The sequence below is a fragment of the Muntiacus reevesi genome, chromosome 13, assembly GCF_963930625.1.
Source record: "Muntiacus reevesi chromosome 13, mMunRee1.1, whole genome shotgun sequence".
Classification (NCBI taxonomy): domain Eukaryota; kingdom Metazoa; phylum Chordata; class Mammalia; order Artiodactyla; family Cervidae; genus Muntiacus; species Muntiacus reevesi.
In genome coordinates, this window is record NC_089261.1 from 10,785,667 (window position 1) to 10,804,076 (window position 18,410).

At 45.5% G+C, this 18,410-nt stretch overlaps 1 protein-coding gene across 1 annotated transcript; it reads left to right on the forward strand.

Annotated features, from left to right (window-relative positions):
- Positions 1-11,682: 11,682 nt before the first annotated feature.
- Positions 11,683-18,134, forward strand: SRSF9 (serine and arginine rich splicing factor 9). The gene is made up of 4 exons (XM_065905038.1): positions 11,683-11,998; positions 14,404-14,564; positions 16,057-16,229; positions 17,641-18,134. Exons 1-4 carry the CDS (start codon positions 11,811-11,813, stop codon positions 17,782-17,784), a joined length of 666 nt encoding a protein of 221 aa, XP_065761110.1. The 5' UTR covers positions 11,683-11,810; the 3' UTR covers positions 17,785-18,134.
- The last annotated feature ends 276 nt before the right edge of the window (positions 18,135-18,410 follow it).

The following is an 18,410-nucleotide window of genomic DNA, read 5'->3' on the forward strand; positions in this document are numbered from 1 at the left end:
ACAGATGCAGCAGAGGTAGGATGAGAGGTGGCTGGATTCTGGATATATTCTGGAGGTGGAGCTGACAGATTTGCTGATTGATTAAATGCAGGGTGTGAGGGAAAGAGAGGAGTCAAGCATGACTCCAAGACTTGTGATCTGATCAGTGAGAAGAATGGATTAAGATGGGGAAGGCTGGCCAAAAGAGAAACAAAAAGTTGTTTTGGCTATGTTAGTTTGAGATACCTATTAGAATTTCAAGTGGAGATGTCAAATATGCGGTTGGATATATGTGTTCTGGGAAGAGGTCCAGGCTAGAGCTATCATTTGGGGAGTCATCAGATTATAGATGACATTTAAAGCCATGGGACTTGATGAGATCACTAGCAGTGGGAGGAATATGTGTAGATAGAAGAGGTAAGGCTTATCCAGGTAGCAATATTCTCTGAGCTTACACTGTAGGCCAGGCCCCAAACTAGGTGTTAGGTACAGAGATGTAAATCCTTCAGCACTTGCCCAAGAGAAGCTCCATTACTTATTTAATTTTTCATGCCTAAGTGCTTTGGCCAATTAGAGGCTAAACATTGAGAATTCCTGCCCTGTGTCTTAGTCACTTGCTCATTTTTTTCAAGAGATATTTATCAAACACCTACTTGGTACAAAGCCCCCAACTAGGCAGGAGGGACATAAAAGGGAGCAACTCAGACCTGGCTCCTGTTCTTCATGGAATTTATATTTTGTGTGTAGAGGAATTGGACAGTGAATGAGATGCACATGGTATTTTGTTATAGCAGCCCAAACACACTAAGACACTTCAGTCCATTCACTTTTCAGTCCATCCCCCCAAACCAGCTTATCAAGGTTATCAAAGTGACCACCATGCTGCTAAATCCAGTGACCAGTTCTCAGCATCCTTCATTGATGTACTTGTCACCATCACCGTTGCTCTCCTCTCTGAATCTCATTCTTTGCTTGGCTTCCAGCATCCCTACAAGAGTTCCCCTCCAGTCTCGCTGGTTGTTCCTTCTCAGCTTCATCTACCTGCTCCAGCTCTTCTTCCTGACCTCTAAAGAATGAAGTGTCCTGGGCCTCAGTCTTTGGATCACTTCGCATAGTTTCCATTTTCAAGGCTTTGAATACCACCTCTATACTCATGACTCTTATATTAGTCCATTCAGGATGCTGTCACAGAGTATCATAGACCAGGTGGCTTATAAACAATAGACAATTATTTCTCACAGTTCTGGAGACTGGATGTCCAAGATCAAGGTGCCAGCATGGGCAGCGTCTGGTGAGGGCCCACTTCCTGGTTCAGAGATGACCATCTTCTTTCTGTGTCCTCACATGGTGGAGGGGGTGAGGGAGCTCTCTGAGGCTTCCTCCATAAGGGTCCCAATCCTATTCATTACCTAATTATCTCCCCCAAAGCCTCACCTCCTAATACGATCACACTGGGGGTTAGGTTCCAACATATGAATTTTGGGAGATACATAAATAGTTCATGTGTATTAGTTGCTTCCCTGGTGGCTCAGATGGTAAAGAATCTGCCTGCAATGCAGGAGATCCGGGTTCAATCCCTGGGTTGGGAAGATCCTCTGGAGAAGGAAATGGCAACCCATTCCAGTATTCTTGCCTAGGAAATCCCATGGATAGAGGAGCCTGGTAGGATCTATAGGAACCAGGCTCCTCTGGTAGGTTTGTGGTCATTCATATGTGGACATATGAATGTTGGGGGATACATAAACATCTATAGGAACCCCAAATTTGTAGTTGCCAGGAAGAAGTATGGGTAGACTGGTAACCCCATTTGTGGCTGGCATCTGGACTGAGGGTAATTCTTGTGGGACTAAGCCCTTAACCTGGGGTGGGGGAGGTCTGCACTAACTCTGGGTAGTTGTGAATTACTGGACACAGAGTTGGCATTGAAGAATTGATGTGGAAAAATGACACATTTGGTGCCAGAGGTGGTGTCAAAAGAAGACACCACAGTAGTCCATGGGTATCTGCCCAGTGCTAAAGATACAGACCTCCATAAAAACAAAAATTATAAACCACAGAGAGGAGAAAAGAAAAAAAGATAAATAGTGATACCAAACTTCTGGATGGGAAAGCCAAATATAGCAAGAATGGAAAAATCTTCCCCAAGTAAATTTATAGATTTAACACCATTCCAATGAAAAAACTAGAGATGCCATATAGAAATTGATAAAAAGATTCTAGAATGTACTTAGACAAATCAACAGGCAGAAATACTGAGGGAATGAAAGGAATAGTAGGGGATACCTAGGCTTTTCTCAGATACAAACTGGGAGGAAAGTGAGAGGCTGGGGTCACACAAGTCTTGGCACCACTGAAGACTGACTTACTTAGTCAGGGACCTGAAGGTCAAGGAGGGTCTGACCAGGCTAAAGACAGGAGGCAGAAGTGGAGAAATCAGTGTTCCAAGAAGAAGTAGCCCCTGCAAGACAGAGGACAGGATTTGAGACACAGCAGATCCTGGAGAAGCTGGCAGTCTGGGAGTAGTGGGAGATGAGGGAGAGACCGGAGGCAAATTACAATGGGTCAAGATAAAGGGAAACAGATGGCGCTCTCTCCAGAGGGACAGACACTGTCCCCTCCACTGCTGGGACCCTAGCATCTAGCACAGTGCACACAGTAGGTGTTCCAGAAACAGCCCACGGATCTTTTCACAACTACGTTTAGGGACTTGGTTGTTTTAACATCTGCATCTACACGTTTCCCGTGTAGTTCTGATCCCATGTAGTTCTGATGGACCCTGAGATGCTTCCAGTTTCTTAGGAAATCACAGTTATGAATAACTTTCCCAGCAGTTTGAATATAGCCCCCCTTGCAGTCCTTCTTCCTCAGGCCTGAGAGGGATCACTGGCTTTCTGCTTGGTCCTTTTCTGCTTTCCCTCTGGCTTCCCGACAAACACCCCTTTGCTCTGCACAGTTCCCTTAGGAGACAGTGAGACTGTATTCCCCTCAGGCTCTCGCCTTCCCCCGGCTTTGAGTGTCTCATCCTGTTGACAATCATCCTAGTCAGGGATATACAATAAACATTTGTATGAGCAGCTGAAATACTTAGGATTTACATGTATAATCTAACCCAGCCAGGCTCTGACTTACATTAGGGCTTCTCACCCTAAGTCATCAGTGGCTTTAGAGTGAAAAAGGAAGAACGCCCCTCCTATCCCCACCTAACTATGGTTAGGAAAAGCACCAAGCTCTTTTCTGTTCTCCCAGCTTTCTTTGCACATGCTCTTCCTTCTGCCTGGAATGCTTTTATTTATTTATTTTAGTTTTATTTATTTAATTTTAACAATAAACTGGGTCTTCCTTGCTGCAAGCAGGCTTTCTCTAGTTGCAGTCACAGAGGCTACTCTTCAGTTATGGTGCATGGGCAGCTCATGGACTCCAGAGCATGTGCTTCACTAGCTGTGGCACAGGAGCTTAATTGCCTCCCAGCGTGTGGGATCTTCCTGGGCCAGGAATCGAACCCAAGTCCCCTGCACTGACAGGTGGATTCTTAACCACTGGAGCACCAGGGAAGTCGTGGAATGCTTTTTTCTCCTCTCCTCATGTACCTGGTTAACACCAGCTGCAACTTCAGGTCTCAGCTCAGAAGCCACCCCCTCCAGGAAGCCTTCCCTGAACACCCCACTCAGCTCTAGGTTAAGGGGCTGCAGGAGCACCTATTGCCATTGTCCCTTTAGTTGTCTGTGAACAGTGCTGGTCTTGATCACTCTTGTGCCCCTAGAGCCCAGCACAGAGCCAGGCTGTTCTGTGGCTCAGTAAATAGCCAGTTGAATGAATGAACAAATATCAAGTGGGCAAAGAGTAGGGAAAACCATCAAAGTCCCAGATGCCAGAGACACAAGCCTGGGCTTTTTAGAGCTGGGGTCAGAGCGTTTCACGAGGGGAAAAAAAAAACCTCTGGTCTTCTGCAGGCACGGTCAAGGAGAGTACAACAATGAGAAAAACTGGCAGCCCAGGAGAAGGATGGAATAACAGAAGAAACTGGTCCCCAGCTGCCTAGCTCCAGGGAACGTTTGTCAATGTGACATTCACAGAAGCCCTGCACATGTGCTGGCTGAGGGGGAGAGTCAGCCTCAGCCAGACAGAAGGAAATTCAGCTACTGTGCACATGTTAGCACTGGGGGAGGGACGGCTTGGAAGTCTGGGTTTTTTTGTTTTGTTTTTTACTTTTAGAAAATCTCCAAATATGTGCTGTATTTGTTTTTACCTTTAAGGAGTGTGTGAACTTTTGAGATGTTGTTACCAAGTTATACTGATGCAGTTTATTAAAAGTCTTCTTAGAAAAAATAAAAATAAAAGTCTTCTTAGTACAGGGTCTTTCCTGATGGTCTCAGCGCTTCCATTACAGGGGGCGTGGATTCAATCCTTAGTCAGGGAACTAGAGCCCACATACCTCAGTTGTGTCCGACTCTTTGTGATTCCATGGACTGTAGCCCACAGGCAACTCTGTTCATGGGATTCTCCAGACAAGAACACTGGAGTGGGCAGCCATTTCCTTCTCCAGGGGACCTTCCCGATCAAGGGATCGAACCCAGGTCTCCCACATTGCAGGCAGATTCTTTACTGTCTGAGCCACCGGGGAAGCCCCAGATCCCACATATCACAACTAAAAGACCCTGAATGCCACAATGAAGATTGAAGATCCCATGTGCCGAAACTAAGACTTGGCACAGCCAAATAAATAAGTAAATATCTTTTAAAAATCCGCTTAATAAAAATTGGATGCAAATTATAGGATGCTCTTAAATCAACACATCTTCTTACTGCATCAGAAAACATTATCAGCGCAGTCATTAATCGTTTCACACCCCTTCCACCCTTTGCTCGTGTTTCTGGTTCACTTTGGTTTCCAAGGTATGTGACAGACTGGAAAATGTTTAGGGAAAAATTCTGGGTTGAGGGTAAGGAATTTAGGGCTTAGAAAATAAAACCTGGTGAATTTGAGAACTTCGTTTGTCATTTCAGTTTGCCTTTTCTAGAGCTAGAACAACTCTTCTTTAAGTATTAGTTAATAAAATTAACAGTGTTTATTAAACACTTACTACATGCCAACACACAGGACTGTAAAGGGAAAGGATTGGTCCCAGTGATTCTTAACCTTTTTTGTGGGGAGTTGAGGGATTGTACAGATTTATAGATCTTTGAAAATTATAAACTGCACTGATAAACTGTATGGTAGCCACTAGTCACATTTGGCTATTAAAACCAAAATTAATTAATTACCATGAAATACAATTAATAGTTTCGCTTCTCAGCTGTAGCAGCTACCTTTCAAGTGCTTAAGAGCTACATGTAGCCACATGTGATTACTATACAGAACTCAGGTAAGAGAACATTTCTATTTTTATACAAAGTTCTACTGGTTAGCACTGCGTCGATATCCTTCCAGAATCAAGACTTTCTTGCTCATGTGCAATATTCTGTGTCCAACTTTACAACTTTTATAGCTTCGCAGGGTGGTGTCTGTCGGGGTTGGGTGGGGAGGCAGTGCTCTGCTGACAGCTGAAGCCCATGAATCCAAGAAAAAGGAGCCCTGACACAACAAGCTATTTGACGCCTCCATCTTAGAATACAGGATGTTGGCAAAAATAAAGCAAGGAGGCTGCTACAAATTCAGCACACTTAAAACTGCTTTCGATATACCTCACATAAAATCAGGCCCTTGTGTTCCTACCTGTCTGGCCACATTCACTGAAACATCAGTTCAGAGACATCCCTGGTGGTCCAGTGGCTAAGACTCCAAGTTCCCAATGCAGCGGGTCTAGGTTCAATCCCTGGTCGGGAAACTAGATCCCGAATACCATAGCCAGGAGTTTGAATGCCTTGAACTAAGACCTGATGCAGCCAAATAAATAAATAAATTTAAAAAAAAAGAAACATCAGTTCATTATCCAAAAATAATTAAAGATATTAATAATTTTCTACAGTCTCTTAAAGAAAACACCAAATATTCACGGTGTACTGCAACTCTACTTGAATTATCTTTCTCATCTTTTTTCTCTTCTCATCCTCCCACACATGGCACTTGCTTCCCTAAAGCTCTCTGCTCCTCCTCCCAAACTCTCTTCAGATCTCCTAGTTCTGCTGCTGCTTGTCCCCTTCCTCCCCTGCACAGCTCACTTCTTAATTATGTAGCTCTCCAGAATGTTTCACTTGACTCCAGTGCACAAATGTAGTGGCAAAGAATGACAGAAAGCTCCCAGGGTACAGCGGCCAGAAGCATATTCCACAGTGACCCAGCCCAAGCCCTCCCTGCCAACCTGGACTAGTCTCTCTGAGATGACTCATGTTCTCACGGATGGTTTACTGCCCCATCACTTCCTCTTCTGCCCACTACTCCCAAGGGCCAGGGTCTGGGAGAAGCTCCTGACTGAGCCTAGCAGAGAAGAAAACATTTTGCCTAAATGCCAGAGGGGACTGATGTCATAGGCAAAGGGAGGAAACCAGATGGGCAGGTTCGTAGAATGTTTTATCCCCAGTGTTAATTGTTTTCTTATTATTTTTTATTGGGCACTGCCCTGCTCTCTCGTAGGGAGTAAATGCACGGCTTGCTGTGGGAAATGCATTAACTCTTAACAGTCTGCCAAGGTCAAAGGATTCTTTTCAATCTGAAGACAATCCCACTGGTGCCATTCTTACCATCACATGAGGAATGATAAATTTTATTGACCTCCCATATAGTTTGCCTTTTCAGACTGTTCATGGGATCCTAAAGGAAATCAACCCTGAATATTCATTGGAAGGACTCATGCTGAAGCTGAAGCTCCAATACTTTGGCCACCTGATGTGAAGAGCTGGCTCACTGGAAAAGACCCTGATGCTGGGAAAGATTGAGGGCAGGAGGACAAGAGGATGACAGAGGACGAGATGGTTGGATAGCATTGCCTACTCAAAGGGCATGAGTTTGAGCAAGCTCTGGGAGATGGTGAAGGACAGGGAAGCCTGACGAGCTGCAGTCCATGGGGTTGTAAAGAGTCGGACATGACTGAGCGACTAAACAACACAGTTTAAATGAAAGCTCCTCCCTGTAGGAAGAGGAGGTCTATCCCGTGTATCTGAAGTCTCCAATGCCCACCCACCATCACCTGCTCCTGCACCTGGGATTCTGTTTTCAGTAGAGAGGGGACATATAGCTCAGAGCTATCATACTTCTTTTTACCTTTTACAGGGTTTTTTTTTTTTTTTAATTTTTTTGGCAGATGAGTTGTTACACACTCCTTATCGGATTCCAACTTCCATGGCCACTGACCTGCTCCTTTTACAGGTTTTGTTATTGTTATGGGTGCACTGTGTGGCGTGTGGGATCTTACTTCCTTGACCAGGGATCGATCCCATGCCCCTTGGAGTGGAAAAATGGATTCTTAACCACTGGACTGCCAGGGAGGGCCCAGTCATTACACTTTTTATCCTTCCTTCTTACATTCTCCACATGTATCTGAACTCATTGTTGTCCATCCTTTTGCAGATCACTTCCATCTGCTTCATTCCCCATCTCGGAATGATACCACTGCCTAGCCAGCGCCCCAAGCCAGAAACCTGGGGATCGACCTGGACTCTTCTTCCTTCTCAGCCCCCGTGACCAGTCTACCTCCAAATCCTATGATTCTGCCCCTGGGATATCTCATCTCTTTAGCCTCCACCTCCATCCCCTTGGGCTTCCCAGGTGATGCAGTAGTAAAGAACCAACCGGTAATGCAGGAGATGCAAGTTTGATCCCCGAATGGGAAAGATCCCCTGGAGGAGGAAATGGCAACCCACTCCAGGATCCTTGTCTGGAAGATTCCAAGGACAGGGGAGCCTGGTGCGCTACAGTCCATGGGGTTGCAAAAAGTCAGACACGACTAAGTGGCTGAGCACACAAACACGCTATCACCTTTCATCAGCCAACTGACATCTCATGCTTGGATGACAGCTGTGGTCTCCCCATTGGTGCCTCCCTGCACCCACTCCTATGTTACTTCCTCGTGTAACTTGCTAGTCAATAGGTCACCTGGAGCTATCCCTGTTCTTACCTATATTCACCTTTAGGCTAATCTGAGCACACTGTCTTATGTTTCCAGAACTATACAAATCCAACTCTAATCAAAATCATTAACAGAGAATGCAGACTTTTTTTAAGGTCTTTATTTGCTACAATATTGTTTCTGTTTTATGTTTTGGTCTTTAGGCCACAAGCATGTGGGATCTTAGCTCCCTGACCAGAGATCAAACCTGCACCCCTTGTGCTGGAAGGTGAAGTCTCAACCATTGGACCACCAGGGAAGTCCTGAGAATGCAGATTTTTAATGATGTCACAGGAGGGGGCTTACACTGCGATTACACAGCAACACTTCCTACACTGACCCCTTAATTATTTCTCCTTTTTCCCCAACTTCTCCTATAATGGTCACTGTTGCCACATCTCTCCCTGACACCCTTTCCTTTCCTACTATCCTGCAGTTGCCCTCCATTCAAATTAGCTCTTAGTCTCCTCCCCTGTTTATTTTCCATCTGTTGGGCTGCCACTTCCTTCTGAGAAGGTCTCATCCCAACATAACTCCTTAAAACCCTTTAATGGCTACTCACTGCCCTCAGTAGAGTCCAAACTCCATAAGACGGTCTATTAGGCCTTGCAGGCCCCCAGACCTAGCTCCTTCACCCTTGCCTTTTTCCTACTTGAACTCTTTGCCCCAGCCATACTGTAGGGCGATGGGGGGTTGCCCCTATTCTGCCATAATCTCATGATCTGGGCAATCGATCACGCTGTTCTTTTTGTCTAAAAAACCTTCTCCTTCCCTATGGTTAACTCCTACTGTCCCTTAGGCTCAACCTAAACATCTCCTGGAAGCCTTTCTTATCATCTCTAACACCGCATTAGGTAGTCTCATGGCAGTTTACCCTTATCACAGCCGTGCTCTAAATGACTGATTAGCAACAGGTCAGAGTGATTATTACTGCATGCAAACAGGGCCTAAATTATAGCATGCCCTTGATAATGCTGAGTAACTAAATGAGCAAAAGCTCAAAAGGGTGTCCCCGCCTAGTGTCTGTGGCCTTGGTAGAGAACGGAGACCAGGGGCCCCTTAAGCATTAGACCATAATTTTCGCTTCACTTGGGTTACAACTTGCAAACGTTAGTACCTGGGCTCACAGAAACAAAATCCACCTTTGGGGTTCCCTCTTAGCAATTTAACTGTCTTCTTCCTAATCCAGAAAGGCTGTACTTGTCACAGCCCATATCTGGGCACATTTTCAATGTTAGGTATGAATGCCTTTGGTAATCGCAAGCTGCAAAACTTTGCACAATACAAGTTGAATCATTACCATTTATACCTAGAGTCTTATTAGGTCACTTAGCTGACTCCATGTCTCTCTCTCCAGGAGACTATCCAACTATCTCCACCAACACGTTCCAGGCCACCCCATGTAGGAGCAGTAGGCCTCAGAGAGTGGTGTTAATACACCTAAGCACACCCCTCAAATGAGGAGGCCTCTGGACTTAAGGATGCCTTTAGGGTACATAAGCTCCTATATACTCTGGCCAGGGCTCTTTCCTGCTTGCTTTCTGAAGAGCAGCAAAGAACATCTAGAAGCTTTACATAATCCAGAATACAACAAATGGTTCTGATTGTTTTATTTTAGAAATAATTTATTGTTTTATTCTAGCTATGAAAGTAGTACATGTCAATTACAGACAATAAACACGAAAAAGCACAAATAAAAATACAGAAACCACTTGCATCAAGAGATAGCTCCACAAACATTTGCGAGGTTAGCAATGAAAAAAAAAAAGATGCATTCTCTTGCACAGAACTGAACAATATTGCATAACATTTTATTTCCATTTTTACCCCTAAAATATAAAAATAAAACAGTTGCAGTAACAATCTTCAACTTTATAGAAATGTATGACATCTAAATTGAAAGTTCTCACATCTGCATTTTTTAGAGACAATTAGTGTCAACCAGTTTAATAGATTTCTTCAGAATATATAGTTATATGTGTACATGTGCACCGTTTTAATTTTAACTAAATTAGCATGACCTTAATATCCTTCAAAACATCATTTAATACTTGTGTAACATTCAATATTATTGACTGAACCACGTCCTTATTATCAGGAGTTTAAATTTTTAATTGCACAGAATGCAATGAACGTACAAAATTTGTGAGGATTTCTTACGTTCTTGTGATAAAATCCTACAGGTGGAATTACTGGGTCAAGAGGTTATGATCAAAACTTAACATATACCATCAATCTGACTTCCAAAAAGCTACACACTCAGTAGTTAAATGTGGATGTTTGATTTTTTTGTTTGATTGTAAAAGATTCAGAGGTGGTATAACTACAAATCAGCTACATTCAAGCTAAATGTTTGGTTTTATTCTCTCTATTGCTATGCATTAATGGAGCTTGCTTTTGTTTCATAACTGCCTGCAACATTATGAAAGTTTTTAAATAGAAACGTTGAAAGAATGGTACAGTGAACACACTGAACGCATACACCATCTAGATTCTACAGTTAACATTCTACTGCGTTTGCTTTCTCATATATCTACTCATCCATCAATCCAGGCAGCTTGAAGGATCTTAGTTCCCTGACCAGGGACCAGGGACAGAATCCAGATCCCAGCAGTGGAAGCGGGGCGTCCTAACCGCTGGACCGCCAGCAAATTCCCCAGAGGTTTCATTTTTAACATGAAAAACCTTTTTTGATCAAGATTCATTCTTGTAGCATCCCCAGGTTCAATGCTCTGCACTAGGGAACTTAAGTGTGGAAAAGTTCCAAGATGAGAATCTGAGTTCCCCAACTTCTGAAGGACTCGCCGCATAGGCTGGAAGTATGGCTTTGGGTTCTAATCCTGACCCACTATGATACCTCCGTTTTCGCCCTTTAAATATTGGAATCCCTCCAAATTGTGTGAGTATTAAAAGCACAAGCCGCACCCTATAATGACAGTCGCTATAGTTATGATTCTTTTTTTCCCCCTTTTTTGGCCGCACCGCGCGGCTCGCAGGATCTTAGTTCCCAGTCCAGGGATTGAACCCGTGACCCTGCAGTGGAAGCGCGCGCCAGGGTATTCCCAGTTCTGATTCTTTTATTCCCTCTTGGTCTCCGATAAACTTCATGTCCAAGCTACGGAGGCCAGTTCAGGCCTCTGTGCACTAATTTTAGTCCATCTTACACTCTTAGTTCTAAGCGATTGTGAAACAGGGACTGAGTCGCCCGGGGGACTACAAACCTGAGGCTGAGGGCCGCGACGGCCCCGCTCAACCTAGCGGTCGCGGGCTCCTCCAGGCCGCTGCGCGGTCAGCCTGAAGCCCCAGCCGACTCCCTCCCTCCGGCGCCCAAGGAGTGACGGCCCGGGGGACCCACCCTGGGCGCTACACCCGCGTCTACCTCAGCAAATGCTCACAAAAGCCTGTGAGATAGGCAGCGCTACAGAGGGAGAAAATCGAGGCCCAGGGAGCCTGAGTCACTTGCCCAAGTCGACAAGCTGGGGAGTGTGAGTTTCCCTCAGGAACTGACTCCAAATCGCCGGACTCTAGAATCTCCCTCCGTCGTCTCCCCGCGGGGCCCTGAGCGCCTACAGGGGGCGCACGCGCACGCTCAGTCGTCGCAGCCGCGTCCCCTTTAAGAGGATTTCTTTTTGCCTCCTCCCGACCCCTCCGCTTCCGCTCTCGTTCCCACAATGCTGTGCGGCTGAGCGCCTCCGAGCCCGCGGGGACGCTGTGGGGGGATCACCGGCTGAGGCGGCGGCGGCGGCGGCGACGTGGGCTGCGGCGGGCCCGCGGCGTCGGGCGGTGCGGATGTCGGGCTGGGCGGACGAGCGCGGCGGCGAGGGCGACGGGCGCATCTACGTGGGGAACCTTCCGAGCGACGTGCGCGAGAAGGATCTGGAGGACCTGTTCTACAAGTACGGCCGCATCAGCGAGATCGAGCTCAAGAATCGGCACGGCCTCGTGCCCTTCGCCTTCGTGCGCTTCGAGGACCCCCGGTGAGGGCCCCGCGCCGCCCGCCCCCCGCCCGTCAGTCAGTCAGCCTGAGGCCCCGGGCCCCCCGCCTTCCCTTTCTCTCCCTTCGCTTCCAGGGCCTCCCCTCCCCCCCCTCACCGCAGACCCCTCAGGGCGCCCCCGGGTGGAGGCTGAGGCCTCCTCTCACCGTGGGGCTCCAGGCAGTCCTTTGCTCCGTCACTTCCTCTATTATTATTTTTTTGACTTAAAAACACAAAAGCCGGTCTAAGGAGGGCTCGAGCCCGCCCAGATCAGCCTCGGGGGCTGGTACCCAGGCACCCTTCGGGGGTAGCGGCCCAGAGCTTGGGAAGCTTGGCCCCTGAGGCGGCCAGGAAAGGACTAGGTGAGGAGTGAGGAGACCGGTTGTCCGCTCTACCCTCCCCTCCCCTCCGCTGGAACTAGCAGTTGTTGGGGCGCACAGTGCGGGGCGATATGGATGCCTTTGCAGGGCCGAAAGCGGGTTGGCTCTTGGATGGACCAGATTTCCATCCACGCGCGCCCCGCCCCGCAGGGGCCAGAGCCTTCCTCTGATAAAAGCTTCAGGGATTTGGGGAGACATAAAATATAAAATAGTCTGATGGGGTCTCGGATTTCACTCTTCCTTCCCTAATAAGGGGAGGCACCGCTAGATGATAAAGGTCTCCGAGGGTTTGGACGCGCTCGATCCGAAACGGGCTCGAGGGAGTCTTTGTGATTTTGCAGAGTGTCGGCCCTTGTCGGCCCAGAAAAGGCCTGGGAACTTTCAAAACTGCGGTTGTTGGTTCTTAGAAGCCACCGCACTGTGCTGGCTACTACGCTTGGGGTGAATCGGAGCTTGCGCTCTGGTTTCCAGCTTTGGCTCGGGGAGCGCTTTACCTAGTCTGCGCCCTGCGGGCCTCGCAACGAGATCCCCCCCATGCCCGGGGGATGTCTTGCCCATCTTGGGGGATGGGGGCGGGTGATGCGAGGCAAGGGGGAGGGTCCGAGGATGGGGAGGCAGGACGCACCCCGAGGCTTCGATGGCCGAAGATTCTGACAGAAATCGTTCCTAATATCTGCCATTTGCCTCAAAAATGGAACTAGGCATTTCCACACCTACACTGGAAAAGGTTGGACCTCTAAGAATTAGTACCGGTGTTTTTGGGTTTTTTTTAACAGTTGCTATTTGTCATAGTTTACACTATATATTAGAATATACTATATATCACTAAGCATTTTCAACAGCCTACAGGGTCGGCTCTTGTTACTTTTGACACATGAGTAAACTGAGGATAGAGTTGATAAAAGGGAGGGCTACCAGGGAAGGTAGGATTTGAACCCCCTGTTCCACCCATTCCAACACAAACTTACTGTGTGATGTGCTACATTGTCTTTTTTTCCTGCTCCTTCCTTTCATAATGGAAAAGCTATCTCTTTGATACACTAGTGCCAAGTTTTAAGCAAAGCACTTCACACATAGTTATTTAATCCTTTCAAAACTGGCATTTTACATTTAGATGTAAAATCCTGATCGCATACTTACCCAGAGACAACTACTAGTAAGTAGCAGAATGATTTGAACTGAGGTCAATTTTTATTCACAACGTTAAACCCTAGCAGTGCTTCCTCTCTCCCACTGTATTCTGAATATAGCCAGGGTTGAACTGGATGTGGTCCTCCTTGCTTTTGGTCCTGGGACTAGAATCTTCATAAGCGATTATGTGCCTCTGACATCTGCATGATGCTCTCATTAGTGTGTCTTCAGCTGTTTGTACCCCCAGCCTCAGGGCATTCTCTTTCCTATCAAATCCTGGAGAGCCATCTTGGTGTTCCTCACAGAACCCTAGGAAAGACTTTTAAAGTATTACTCTATTGAATATTTATCTCTTTTTGGCAAAACTGTACCCAGAAAGTGGTTTTGACAACTTAGTTCTCGAAGCCATGCAGAAAAGGTGCACTTGAGGGAATTCCATATTCCTCACAAAACACTAATATTCATTTGTCATTTGAGCCTTCCCTATTTTTAAACGAGTTTTTCCTTCTGTAGACCTGAATGTACTAGGCCTTGAGGAAGAATATTAAAGGACTAGTGTGTGGTGTGCATTTTGAGAAACAGCTCCCCAAGGTCAAAGAAACACTGTTCTTTGGCAAAATCAATCATCTGCCAACAGTTTATTTTTTCTGAATTCTCTTACCTGTTTATTCATTATCATTTCATACTGGAAAACCCTGTATGTGACAGCTGTAAAGTTTAATTCCAGTGTCATGAAAAGTCTTCAAACCAAAGCAGTAGTACATCAAATTCCTGGTTTTTGTTCTTTTGCTTTTTTCTCACTTCAGGTTTTTTTTTTTTATACTTGTTACTCATGCCCCTCACAGGGATATCAGTTAGTTCTCCTGAGCAACACTAACTCTAGACTTTTCTCTGCAGAGATGCTGAGGATGCAATTTATGGAAGGAACGGTTATGATTATGGCCAGTGTCGGCTTCGTGTGGAGTTCCCCAGGACTTACGGAGGTCGGGGTGGGTGGCCCCGAGGTGGGAGGAGTGGGCCTCCTACAAGAAGATCTGATTTCCGAGTTCTTGTTTCAGGTATGTTCCTTTCAAACTCAATGAGATGATGCATGTGAAGTACTTAGCACAGAGTCTGGCCTCCAAGAAATGTTAGCTGTTGTTTTTCAGTGCTTAGGATGTGTGGGGTTTTCTTATGCACAGTGACAGTCTGAAGCCTTGCCAGTGAGGCAGGTACCTTGCCAAAGAAATTGCACTGATAGTGCAACCTTGATAGAACATAAACTTGCTTCTTATAAAAAAGGACTTTTCTAGTGTTGAAAGAGAAGATGATGCCCAAACCTCTTCAGCCAGAATTCTAAAGACATTTTCTTCTGGAAATGTACCTTGGCATCTAACTTACTAGAAAGACATTCCAGAAGCCAGATTTGAACAAATTGTACCTAGCCTTAGATCCTAAAATAGGCCAGATTTTGTGATGGTTTTGGAATTATGTAAAAAAGAAACCAAACAACAACTTGGACTCTTAGGGATTGTATTGCGAAGGACAGAACAAAATGTCTAGTGTTGACAAGTGATGAGATGCTAAGCTCAGAGGTTTATGCATTTTTTGGAAATATTAACATACTGGTAAAATACTGGGCCCTTCTGCAGGTTGTAGGGGTGTTTTAGGCCCCTGGCAGAGTGAGGTATATTGAGGAACCTGGCACCTTAGATGTGAATGTCACACAGTTGCAGCAGACTCCCGTGGTGCTGAAGAGGGATACTGTCAGTATCTGCCTGTGTCCCTTTGTAAGTTTTTAACCCCAGAACTCTATTCCCTCCTTCAGGATGTCATACATATCTTTTTTTCTCTCCATGCTGCTCTGAAATCCTGCTTAGAAAACTATTAGGAAATGGCTGCAGTCCTGAGCTGTGAGCGGTAAACACAGCCTTTGAGAGCAGGAGCACATTTCCCTTTCATGACATCAGGTAGGGTTGTATGACTCCTGACTAGTTTTAGCGTCTGAGTCTTACCTTTCCCCCTACTGTATTGAAGAGTGTTGGTGATCTTTTAAGAGGTATTTTGTCTAGTTTGTCAGTCATTCCCACCTACAAGAAAACAAACTTTAGGTTTTTCTTGTGTTACTTCATCTACACCTTGGTTATTTTATTGGATAGTTTAAAAATTCCCATGTCCTGCAAACCCAATCAGACAAGAAATAATTGGTACCAATAAATTTCATAATGGAAAAATTTAGAACTCAAAGTCTTGGGATTTTGTTATTAATTGTGAGGGCCAGAGAAAGAGATGCTTTGAATTCTTAGAGATACTAAATCTGTAATGGGATGGACTTTTGCTGTGTCAAGAAGGGCTTAGTCTCTGGAAGAGTAGCCTAGGACCAGCTTCTTAATGGTGGTTTATCACCCATACTTGAGTGTTCTTCTTTGGTTTTGTGTCCCTTGTCAAAATCTGTGATTTGGGGACCATCAGGATTTAAAAGTAGTGACTAATGGGGAAAGGACCCTAGGTCTTGGGGCTCTTAACATGAATGAAGGATGTGGCCTCTTCTCTTGTGTTCTATGTGCCTAGGACTTCCTCCATCAGGCAGCTGGCAGGACCTGAAAGATCACATGCGAGAAGCTGGGGATGTCTGTTACGCAGATGTGCAGAAAGATGGAATGGGGATGGTTGAGTATCTCAGAAAAGAAGACATGGAATATGCCCTGCGTAAACTGGATGAAACCAAATTCCGCTCTCATGAGGTGAGCCCCCACCTGCTGTTGAGGAGCTCGTTCCCAGACCACTCCACCTGAAGCTGACCTAGCAGAAGTAGCAACAGGCCATGTGTTTGCCATTTGATGACCTTATAATACCATTAAAGATCTATCTTAAGTGGACAAAGCCACAGAATTCCTTATGTCCCAGCAATGCAGGGTCATAGCAGAGAGAAGTCTGCAGCCATAATATTTTTAACCCAGAGAGAATACTGGTGCAGTCTGTCATGTGGTGACTGACTTAAACCACAGTGTCCCTCCATGAACCTAATTATTATGGCTCTCCCTCCTCTGGGTCTGGTCTGGGCTCTGCAAGCCAGCCTTATCACCTTACCCTCTTAGGTACTGCTGTTGGGGCTGGTTGTCACTTCACTTTGCCTTTCCCAAAGTGGTGCAGAAGCCTCTTTGAAACCTGAGCCCTTGGCTCAGGTTTTCTTGTTCATCATCTCACCCTGGGGACTTAGCTTTCCATGTTCTTCCCTTTAAGTAGGTGGCTGCTGTTTTGAACCTCAGTCTGATTCCCATGGTAGCTATTCCTTTGATAACACGGAGACCAGACCACCAATTGGACGTTTTTTTTTCTGGTTACACTGTCCTGGCTTGCTATGCGGTTTAGGGATGTCTGGAAACATCAACTTCAGGGCCCATTTCTTTTTCTAAGGATTCACTTCCCTAACTTTATGGCTCGGAGGCTGCATGCCTTAACAGTGCTGTTGCTCAGATTATCCTCTAGGACTTGAATTTGGAGCAGAAACAAAATAGCACCTGTTCCTCAGTTATACAGAGCAGGGCCTTGGTTAGGGTAAATCAGATTATTGAGTTCACTGAGGGGAAAAAGCATCTGGCTTCTTTCATCTTAGCATCTTTAAATCTGAGAATGCTAGCTGAGGGTGAAAAGCGTGGAGATAGGCCTGCCTGGACACAACTCCTCTGCTGTTTATTAAAATCTTAGCTGAGCAACTTCGAACCCTGGTTCCTGTATATGCAAATAGTTCCCAATAATAGCATTATCTTATAAGACTTGTCAGGAAGCTAAATTATGAAGCATCTTGCCCAGGTCCTGACACCTGGGAGGTGCTGAATACTGGTCAGCTTCTTCCATAGGTACCCACCAGAAAAGGTGGCAGGGGATTGAACCATATATCTGACTTCTGAGAGCCTTTCCAGTTCTTAGATTATGGGGGTCAGTGGTAGTAATTTAGGTTTGTTAACAGTAGTAGCCAGTATTTATTTACCACATAATCAAGTTGCCATTTATTATTTGTTACCTTGAGCCTGTGGCACTATCATGCCAAACGGTGCTCAACACTACATAATTGTTAGGCAGCCATATTAGGTGTTGGTGTGCTTTATTCTTCTAGGTCTTATTTTTTCCTTTACTTTTTTGTTTGATTTTCAGGGTGAAACATCCTACATCCGAGTTTATCCAGAGAGAAGCACCAGCTATGGCTACTCACGGTCTCGGTCTGGGTCGAGGGGCCGTGACTCTCCATACCAAAGCAGGGGTTCCCCACACTACTTCTCTCCTTTCAGACCCTACTGAGACAGGTGGTGGGAATTTTTTCTTTATTTTTTAGGTGAACTGAGCTGCTTTGTGCTCAGAGTCTACATTCCAGATTGATGATTTAGTGTCTTAGGAGATTTTTTTAATTTTTTTTTTTTAAAGGAAATAAAACTACATAATTTCTACCAGGGCCATATTAGCAGTGAAACATTTTTAACTGCAGAAATTGTGGTTTTGGTTCAGAAACGAGTTGTATATTTTTCACCCCGATGATGGGAAAAAAATCAGTGCTGTATCCTTGTGGGTTGCTCTTCTATGGAGATCAGCAGTAACTGTGACCGAGTCGGCCCATTCTGTTTAGAAATATATTTTAAACGTTTAATAACTGACAGCTGTAGTTGTCTTTGATTGTGTTCATAGATTTCACCAACAGGCACACTGATAGGTTTAAAAAAAAAACAACAAAACACATTGAGTTGCAGTGGCAGCAGGTGCCCAATTGATTAAGGAACAGGAGTGGATTACATATTTGGGGATAAAGTTAGTTGCTCTGACGATGGTCTGGGAACGTCACATCCAAGGGAAGTTTCAGGGTTCTCTCACAATTCAAGGCCAACCATGTACACTAAGCTGCTTTAATGAAAAGGGAAGCATTGCAGATAGGG

What these genes read in the sequence shown, in the direction of transcription:
- SRSF9 (XM_065905038.1), top strand. Translation starts at nt 11,811, where the DNA reads ATGTCGGGCTGGGCGGACGAGCGCGGCGGCGAGGGCGACGGGCGCATC. An exon ending in GTGCGCTTCGAGGACCCCCG is followed by an intron (nt 11,999 to 14,403) that starts GTGAGGGCCCCG and finishes TTTTCTCTGCAG; the next exon opens with AGATGCTGAGGATGCAATTT. An exon ending in TTTCCGAGTTCTTGTTTCAG is followed by an intron (nt 14,565 to 16,056) that starts GTATGTTCCTTT and finishes CTATGTGCCTAG; the next exon opens with GACTTCCTCCATCAGGCAGC.